Source organism: Tubulanus polymorphus, chromosome 3 (assembly GCF_964204645.1).
Source record: "Tubulanus polymorphus chromosome 3, tnTubPoly1.2, whole genome shotgun sequence".
In the NCBI taxonomy this organism is placed as follows: Eukaryota; Metazoa; Nemertea; class Palaeonemertea; order Tubulaniformes; family Tubulanidae; genus Tubulanus; species Tubulanus polymorphus.
This window is the reverse complement of record NC_134027.1, coordinates 12,701,677-12,712,000: the sequence shown is the minus strand read 5'-3', so window position 1 is coordinate 12,712,000 and position 10,324 is coordinate 12,701,677. Positions and strand designations below refer to the sequence as shown.

At 36.3% G+C, this 10,324-nt stretch overlaps 1 protein-coding gene across 1 annotated transcript in view; it reads left to right on the top strand.

Moving 5' to 3' along the window:
* The first annotated feature begins 3,118 nt into the window (after window positions 1-3,118).
* Window positions 3,119-10,324, top strand: part of LOC141901248 (septin-7-like) — a 43,717-nt gene continuing 36,511 nt past the window's right edge. Inside the window, exons 1-2 of the mRNA XM_074788364.1 lie at window positions 3,119-3,619; window positions 9,415-9,697. Of these exons, the coding sequence (XP_074644465.1) occupies window positions 3,221-3,619; window positions 9,415-9,697 (682 nt within the window). The 5' untranslated portion in view covers window positions 3,119-3,220. The remainder of the gene's footprint in view (window positions 3,620-9,414; window positions 9,698-10,324) is intronic.

The window sequence follows — 10,324 nt, the reverse complement described above, 5'->3', positions numbered from 1 at the left end:
GTGTCTTGAATTGTTGATTGCATGATATGTCATAACTATATGTATGATTCAGAATTTGGTACAGTTATGAATTTTCAATAACTCGCCAATTTTGCTAAATGGGGTTATGGAAATATCTCATTTCTTCAAAGTGCATGCTTCAATACATCTTTCAGAACTACCAACTATCGGATTTTAGCCCACTATTGCGTTCAGTTTTCATCCCTCCTTCCATTATTTGTAGATGAAATCTAGTTTGCCCACTCAACTTTCATCCCAGTGCAGTGAACTATTAGATTTACTTTTCATCCAAAGTTAAAGAAGTCTTTTGAGGAACCTATCTTACCCTGACCTTATAGGCAGTGTTCATATGTGATAATTGTTCCTTAATACATGGAATTGGGGTAATGCAGTTTTTAGCCAGCCGTTGGCTGAGCCTATTACTATACAGATGGAGCGAATTTAAATGACATGGTTTCCAGAGTAAAGGCTCTTTGACTGTGCAACTGAGCATATATTCATACAAATCATTCATTTGAGCATTATCCATTCTCCAACCCCTATGAAGCTGCATTTTGTAAGAGGGGTCATTAAAATTTATATGAGCTTTTTTGTGAAAATCTGATTGCAAAAATATCTGTTTTAAAAAAGCCAATCAGAAAGCAAAGACTCCTCTATGATTGGCTTAGCCGCATTGATCAGCAGGTGTTCACGTGAATCCGAGGTATCGTTTACCGTTTTACTTCTGGGTTTTATTTTAAGATCTAAATTGTATTTCAATATCGATTTCTGTGAAATCTTAAATTGATTAGGTTTTTGGGAGGAATATTTTTATTTGCACTACAGAAAATATCATTGACAATTGTGCAAAGTCCGGGAAAATAGCTTTTTCTCAAATCGGATGGATGACCTTGATATGCTAATTAGTCATGTGCTCAAAATGGAAATTCAATCAAATTTTATTTTGCAAAAAATATCAAATCAAATCCAATTCAATTTTACATTATTGAACAAGGTAAAACAGCAAATCCAATTCAATTTTATTTCATTGAACAAATTTCAGAAAAATTCAATTCTATTCAACATTCAAGTCAATAAGACCAAGGGAAAAAATTTATCTGAGGTGTTTGTTCCTGCTAGCTCCAGTCGCTGTCTGTGCTACTTATGAAAACACAATTCAATTGTGTGAATTATTAGCCTGGGATTGACTAGTCTATGAGCTGGGAGTGTATTTGGACAAATTTAACCCAGCCACAGATGCATCATTTGCCATTTTATAAAAAGCTGACAGGCTGGCCATGGTGCCCCTTGGGGCTCTTTTTAGTAAACCTTAGGGCTGGCTTATTTAGACAAGCGACTCGATGCCTACCGATGCAACTGGGTGTAAGCTGCTGTATCCATTCAACGTAAGCCAGCTTGTGATAGAAATGCGACGTCTACTGACTCACCACAAGCCATATCCGGCTATTTGCCCATGTTCTTCTCTGGACTACACTAGGCCGACATGTGCTTTTTATCGCAACCAACAAAACATAAGCTCATCTGTGATGCGACAGAACTGAAGGCAGGAATTCCAGCCTATCAGAGACCGAATATACACAGTACAAATTTTGACCGCTAGTTAGTGTCAAGTGACAAACTTAGAATTTAGAAAATTGCCATGAAAATAGCGTAATACGCGTATGCAGAAAAATTGACGGTCAACCACTCATGTGCGCTTTGCGCTTGACCCAACCGGTGGCCACGCGCGTTTCTATGAAGATATTTTTACGAAAGTATGATCAACAAAATCCTCAGATAAAACTCTTTATCTTCAATGAAAAATTCTACATTTTATCTCAAAACATGAAAAAGTTACAGTCAATAACACGAAATTCCCAATCTTTTTGAGGCGCCTTCCTTAAAGTGACGTATATTTTTTTAAACTGTAACTGTATTCGATTATTGCAGCCGAGAAAAATAAAATAAAACACCATCAGAAAAAAGAAATTGCCACCTTTCTAACGATACATGACTTAAGTTTTTAAAGCAAAAGGGGGATGGACTACAATGAATCGCGCTAAAGGTTTTAGTTTAAAAATGTGAAAATCTGTCCAACAATGCAGGACCTGTGGAACCGCCTCAAAATGGCGCCTGGAAACTGGAAACTTCCCTATTGGTTGAGCTATTTCTTTAAGATAAAGATCTTAAAGAAGTAGCCTTTCAACTGGAAATTCATTTCCCAATAATTTAAAATAATTTGAATCCATTCTCAAAATGTTTTTCATGTGACCATCTTAGCCATCTGAGCGGACATAATACTATGCGAATATATTCGCCACGAAAATATCAAACATGTTTGATCAGAGCGATATTTGCATGTACCAGATCATATGCGAAAATCCCCCACTGCAATTGCCCCTGCCCTACTGTCAATATCCTATATCTTGGTGATTCATATTAGGTCCTATATTGCTACTACTGCACACTCATGACCTAAATTGGCTATAGTTTTTTTTTTCACTATGTAAGTTCATCATGAGTGTACCAAAATGGAGGAAATCGTCATAAAACAAGAAACGTATGAAGACCATTGAAGGACTTGTGTCTGTTATAAGGAAGCAAACTATTAGTGATTCACTACTATATGGTCTAATCGTATAAATTGCAAAGAAAGTAGCAATACAATTTGACGGCCATTAGGCTCAATAATTCCCTATTTCTTTCCATTGATTTTTGTGATTCTTCAAACCAGTTACCACCTAATTCGGTAGAAAAATGAAGATCCCAACTGTACCGGTTTAGGAGTCAACTATAGAATTAGAATTAGAATTCCACGAAATGAAATATTTGATTGATTCAATACTGTTTTATTATTGTTCAAAAAGAAATGACATGGTAATGATATTAGCGTTCCAGTTAAAATTTACATTAAATATTCAGGTTATTATGGCATCAACTATTGATAAAAAGCTGGTTCTCTGCTCTATATCTGATATCAAAAATACATGTATTTTCGCTGATGTGTATTCTCCACTAGCTAGCAGATGCTTCTCTTAACCATGAATCATCATGCAGCGCTCCCTTTGTGTGACGCACTTGCATTCAGCATTGGATAACTAATGCGCATTCACTCAGTCTGTAGATATGGTATACTGATTATTGCACTCTTTAGCGTTGTATAGGAATAAGTGTTAGTTATATTATTGGAAAATATTTCAAGTTCTTATATTTAAATGTGGATATACAGATTGAAACGGATATGATTCGAGGATCGGCATCATCAACTGTTGGTAATACTACAGCTAGCACAAGGGTGTCTGGCAGTGGAAGTAGTAGTGTAGATAGCACGGGCGTTAACCGACCTGTTCTCAGGTCAACATTTGGTGGAAATTATCGTCGTGATTCTGATACGGTTTTGCGTAGGGAATCATTTGATAAATCTGACAATAAACCAAATAATCTCAACAAAGAAACCGCAAATCCTTTAACGAATGGAGATGCTATTAACAAGGGTTCAGAGCGTACATATTCATCTCAGTCAAAATATGTTCCCTATAGCCAACGTTACCAGCAACAGCAACAGTCAAACATATCACCTGTATCGACTACTGTGATAGCAGGGAATTCTACTAATGCAGATAATGGTGTCCCCCCACAAGTGAGTTGCTTGATTTTAGATACATACCCATTTTTGAGATATAGATAATGAGCGATTTGATTAACATGAGTTAGAAGCATTAGTTGGAGCATAAGTTAAGAATTTAAGCATAGTTAGCCCACTTGGGACTTAACCCATTAGTGCTCAAGCTGCCCGTATCTGCCTTGCGTATTACTCCTCAAGCCCCCGAATCCACCCTGGCACCGGAAATGATCCACTTAGTTTTGTTTGAGCATTGTTTAGTATCGAGTGAATAGTTTGCGCGTGAACGCGCTCTCTAATTAGGCACTGGCCAAATTTGCCCCGAGTCTGATCCGGGCCAATACACCAGTACCACTGAAGAACTGTGGATGTAGAGCCATAAAGACAAATAGAACTAGCTATTTCCGGATATTTATTTTTCCTTCCCCTCTAAGAGCAAGCTGTGTAAAGTAGATATTAGCATTTTACTTTTTATGCACTCTTTAGCGAAGTCAATTTTGTTATCGCATATGAAACTTTCTTCCTTTGGTACAAAATAATTTCCAAACAAGGCTCAGTTTCTCTTTGGAACTTTTAAAACATTCAATGCAGTAATAAAAGCTCTTACCCTATCGAATTTCATGGGAATCTGTTGCTTATTTATCAATTTAGTTATTTATTTGTTGTTGGAACTACATTTCATTTCGGAAGAACACATGCCCGTTTAGGGCTTCATACACGTGCTCATTACAGACTCGCTGCTATGTGATGTATAGATCTGTGCATGTATATGAAAAGCACGCCTCGCGTGTGACGTAGTTGAAGTTTTCCTGGAAACTGCAAATGATTCAATTGCCAGGGTTCGTCGCGGCTGGCCGGGAAAACCAGTGAACTTTATAGAAGGGCAGTAAAATTGGGAACTTGGAAATTGTTCAATTTTACGAAAATAAATTGTCTAACAAACTTCGTAGGCGGCCTACACAGTGTATAGAAATCATCGCACCTCGCACCATGTAGAGTGTCTATTTGAGTCAGTGGGAAAAACCCGCTACCATGTATATTCATGATGAATCGTCATGCAGTTGTGTGTGATGGAGATTGTATCAATAGACAGATTTTCGTGAAAACTTCTGGATTCAATCAAGGGGGACATCTTAGGCTTTTTTGATTACTTAGAGCACGGATTCTCTGAAATTCTGCCAAAAACTTCACGCCGAAGATAAGTAGGCCTATGCGTTTCCATTCATAATTCGAAAAAAGACATTTTTTTCTTGATATGTTCCGTCCTTATTTTCGATCTAATTATCTGTAAAAAGTCTCCAATCATTTGAATTCAATCCAAGTTTTCTCTATTTTCCAATTGTTCTGCTTATAATCTCTAATCTAGAGTACCAATGTTTAATTTTGATGCTGATTAAACATACACTCATGTAAATTTAAGAAAGTCCATATTAAGAATTTCGTTTCTTTTTACGAAATGTTACTGATCCAATTTACTCACTGACTACCAATGATTTTAAGGTAAAAATCAGAAGATATGACTGAGATATTGAAATACTGAAAATGTTGCGAAAGAAAATGTTACTGAAAATGGGTACAGAATTCTGAAAAAAGGGAAATTTCAACCAAAAATACTGAAAGTGGTTATCCCAATGCTGGCCTGTATGCTTAAGTCCCTGCTGGCTATGCTATTGCATCAGTCTTTCACTGTATGTCTTCATAGATGGAACCTAGTTATTTCGAAAAGTTTTGAAGCGACTTCAGTGGTTGTCTTGATATTTATTATATACATGTATCTACCCTAGTCATATCTGCAGCCCAAAAATTGGCTTGATCAGATTCACAATGGCTGTCTGGCAGCCATCATTGTTAAACGAAATCAGCTGGCTAAATAAGGTGAAAACCTGACTGGGTTAATTTTCAGGCTTAGTGAAAATTTGTCAAATCCGAAAATATTTATCAACAAAAGTGTCGTAAATGTGAGGTTGGGGAGTCAGGGTTTGTATTGATAGCTGCTGCGCTACTTAATATGTTACATGAGAAATTTTGAGATTTGAAAAATTTGAAAATGTCACGGAAAACTCCTTGAAATGCACTTCGCCATAGGTCTATGTACCCTGATTTTTGAAATAGAATATTCGATGATTTACAAGATATTTCGTGTTAGATTCTAGAATTTAGCACACAACAATTTTAAGCTCTACTTTTCATAATAATCATGGTAAAAAATGTTGGATAGAAAAATTATTTTACATCATTTTCGGCTCATTCAATACGAAAGTTATGATTACATCATCATCAATACCACTGACTGGAGGAGGCCTGAGCCTATTGGTCTGGAACATCAGATTTACTTACATGGGATAAGTCTCAAGGTCCATGGACCACTTGTATTATGTCATAGATATAGTGGCAAACCACATTTGTCAAGAGATACTTCTTAGACTATTAATGAGCCAATCAACGCTCAAACATCTCCGCACACATCCCTGCATTCTACACTAAGCAAACTATGATTTTATTAGGCCAGCCACAGGCTGAGCCTATTCCTACACAAATGGAGCGAATTTAAATGACATGGTTGAAAGGCTTTTTCACTGTGCAACTAAGCATATATTCATATAAATCATACATTCAAGCATAATCCATTCTCGGATTCTTAGGAAGCCAAAATTTTGAAAAAGGGCGTCCTTAAAATTTACAGAAGGTTTTTCGCGAAAAATCTGATGGAAAAATATCTGTTTTAAAAAGCCAGAGAGCAAAGCCTCCACTCTGATTGGCTTAGCCGCATAATCAGCAGGTGTTTATGTTAGCCCGTGGTATTGTCTACTATTTTACATCTAGGCCAGTTTTATAGACTGGTATTAACTTAAACCCAGGGGCTAAATCAATTCATTTTCAATTGAGTTAACCCCCTGGGTTAAAGTTAATACCAGTCTGAAAAACTGACCCCTCGGTTTTATTTTAAGATAAGAAATTGTATTTTAAGAATGATTTCTGTGTAATTTTTAGTGGATTTGGTTTTTAGGAGGAATTTTATTTGCACTACAGATAATTCATCCTTGACAATTTCACAAGGTTCAGGAAAAATTGCCTTTTCTCATATAGGATGGATTACCTTAATATGCTAATTTGCCGTGCTAGAATGCAAATTCAAATTTCATTCAGCAAAAAAATATCAAATTCAATTTCATAATATTGAATGAAAATTCACCTAATCCAATTCAATTTTGTTCCGCATTCAAATCAATAAGACAAAGGGAAAAAAATTGATCTCAAGGTATTTGCTCGCCTGCTGTCTGTGCTACTTTAAAAAAAAATGGCAGTACTGTGTAAATTATATTGGTTGCGGAGTCTATTTGAGAAACATAACCCATCCACATTTATGAAAAGCGAATATAACAAGCTGGCCATAGTGTCCCTTGGGCTCTAATTAATTCAAATAGCCCCATATCGTGCAGAAAGTGATAGTCATGTAATAAATGAATGATTTCATTCAAAAATCAATATACTGGCCACTCAGATGTCTGGATCAACTGTGTTAATCCTTATAGAATGGTTCTGAGATTAACTTTCTGTTAGCTTTTGGTGGCACAAATTGTAACCATTGGTCAGTCATAGCTTATATTTTGTCATTAGGAGGGAAATAGGGGTTGGAATTAATATGGAAAGTTTCGTCCATCAGCTATTAGGCTAGCTATATGGGAGATAATGAGCAAAATTTCCATGAATTTTTCCCCATTCTATTAATCGATACTTTACCTTGTTTTTGGGTTACCTATGTTGTGGGTGTTGGAAGAGGTCAGGCCGTTAAGCTTCGAACAGTTGATGCACTATTCTCCAAGAAAAACGCGAAAAACATCGAAAATTCTCCGCTTTCTATAAGTTACTTGCGTTGACCTATATTTATGTTTCCGACGTGAATACGGAAAATTCTCAGAATTTCGGCACCTCTGATGTAATTATGGGAGTCACAAAATGGCGAGCAATTCATTTGACCTTCATGCCGTGTTGTGAGGATTATAATAGTTGACTATCTAATTTAGTATCCCGAACTTAGTATGGCAATTTCAAGTCCTAGCTTAGATTTGTCTTGGGATTGTCTTATTTTGCCTATAAAATACATTCTTGGAAAAAGTTAGAAGATGATGCCAGCCAGAGGCCGGCAGTTACAACGCGTTTATGGATAGACAGTCGACAAACGTTTGGCATCGTTTTTGATGACATCAGAGTAAATTAGTTCCATACAGTTTAGTGCGCTTTTTCATATGTTATTGTCTTGATTAGTTCGTTTAATTATGTTTTTGCGGTATAACACTGTTCGTGTAACAGCACTGGTATGTAATCCATATGTAATATATGTACATGCTGTACTATACTGCACTCTCAATACTAGCGTCTATCATTACTGTCGTACGTGTCTGTCCCATAAGAAAGAAATTTTTAATTGAAATAAATTTTATTAGGAATGCTGAACAATCATTTGAACTCTTTCTGGGGCAATTATGAATAAGTGTCCTCTTCTTTTAATTTCGTTAGATACTTCGTCGATGAATACTTACCTTATGTGAAGTCAAGGTCTGGTTAAAACCGATTTCTACGGCTGTTTCTTGACACCGTAAAAACCGTAACAATGATGTTTATTTATGTACTATTCGTTACAGTATCTAAGGGGTAAGCAAGGGAGTGGGAAGTGTCCACTTTTTAGGGCCTTTTTCTTAGCTCCACATGCTTTACTGGTTTTCCGTTTTAAAAACAGTAATTTTCCGTTTCTTAACCTAAATTTTGATCTGTTTTCAGAAAATATTCAGTGCGAAATCTTTGAGCTTGAAATTTTTAAGGGACCTCAAAATTGAAGGGCACCCCCATATGATTAAGTATTCAACATTTATTTGTTATGAAAATATTTTGTATGGCTATTTTAGAAAGGTTATTCAATTTCAATAAATTAAGTTTTGTCACCTTCTGATGAGTATTACACAGCCAATATCAAAATGTGTGTCATACATCCCAGAGCCCTTAGAGGTCATATTAAACCCAAACTAACAGCCACGCAATTGAAAATCCGAATGAATACATGTAAAATTGTACGTTCTTCTAGGTACTAGGTAAACCACTTTGCTTGTGGCAAATTATTTGATAATTACGTCACTGGCCGAGCCCTTCTCATCAAGTTCAATGTATATAGAACAGATATATACTATTGATTGTACTGCCTTGGTGGTAGTGAGTCGTTGTGAATGCCCATTACCAAAACTTCATCTTATGTTATTGCCAATTCAAGAACGAATTCAATTTTTGTGCTCAAAAGTGGAATGTACTCAGTTGATCCTACTGGACCCATGGTCCCTTATTTTAGTAATAATGCATGTGCATTGATGACCAATGCAGTGCAAAGTGCACCGAGTTCCCCACACATGAGAGTATACTTTGCACTGCATCGAAAGATATCAAACATATTATGTATTGGTGACGGGCAAAATGCACTGGATAAATTACCCCACACAAGCCAGAAACTGTGTTGCGTACTTTGCATCCGCATTATTTGCCTCAAGATTAATATCTAAATCCCTCACAGAAGTGCTAGTATGTAAATTTAATTCTTGAATAAATGTATGTAAATCTGTCAAGTCCTTGAGTTTTATCGGACTTTTTGGTAAAACCCTTCTTACAATGGTCAATCTTCATTCAATTCTTTTCATGGTTACTACATTTCTTATTAATGCGAAAAAATTAATTGCTTATGATATGTACATTTAGTGTAGATTTATTTTGCATCTGTATTTATCAAGCAATTTTCAAAATGAGACATATCCTCATTTCTATTTTTGTAGCTAAGTGCCAAAAGCGCCTTTTTCAAAGGCGGTGATACGTCGTATACTCCAAAGTTTGACCCATCATCAGTTTTGAAGTCTGGATCAACTGCTCAATCACAATCCCGTGAGGTTGTTAATGACAATAAAGAACGTACTGAAAAAGAAGATTCGAGACCTGAACGAACAACAAACAAAGAAAATGCAACGAAATTAGATGGCTATGTAGGATTTGCAAATCTACCTAACCAAGTTTATAGAAAATCTGTGAAACGTGGATTTGAATTTAATTTGATGGTTGTAGGTAAGTAAATAGTCTATCAGGGATACCTCAGGATATAAGATAGCAGAAAATTCTATTCTATTTTGCAGAATTCAATATGATGTCATTTTGAAATCCTTACCACAACAAGTCCGCCTCAAGAACATAGAGCCAAAAGTATTTTTGACTGAAAGTGTCCTATCAAAGCTAGCAAAGACCCAAGGAAACCACAAGTGCTTTTTTAGCCCACTTGGGACTTAAATCCCAGCGGGCTATTGCATTGACTTTTCGTTCGGCCATCCGGTCATTGGGTTTTATGGTCACCCGGGGGGCGGAATAATAGAATAACCTTTCGTATTTCCATATTACATTGGTACCTAGGCATATTTTGTTACCACAATAAATTGCAAAATAGCTAATGACATATTGTATGATTGTGGTGAGTTTCAAGGTCATTGATTTTTGTATATGGTCACCAGGGGGTGTTGAATAATGCAATAATGCAGTATTTACATATTTACTTAGCACACTCGCTCACGTTATGCTGAAAAAACTGCTCCGTAGATGCTTGGAAACGTTGCTTTGATGTCATCACCTATTCATTAGCGTAACAAAACACAGTAGGTGGCGCCACAAAAGCCGTTTTTCAGCAGGTAAACAATCGCCGAT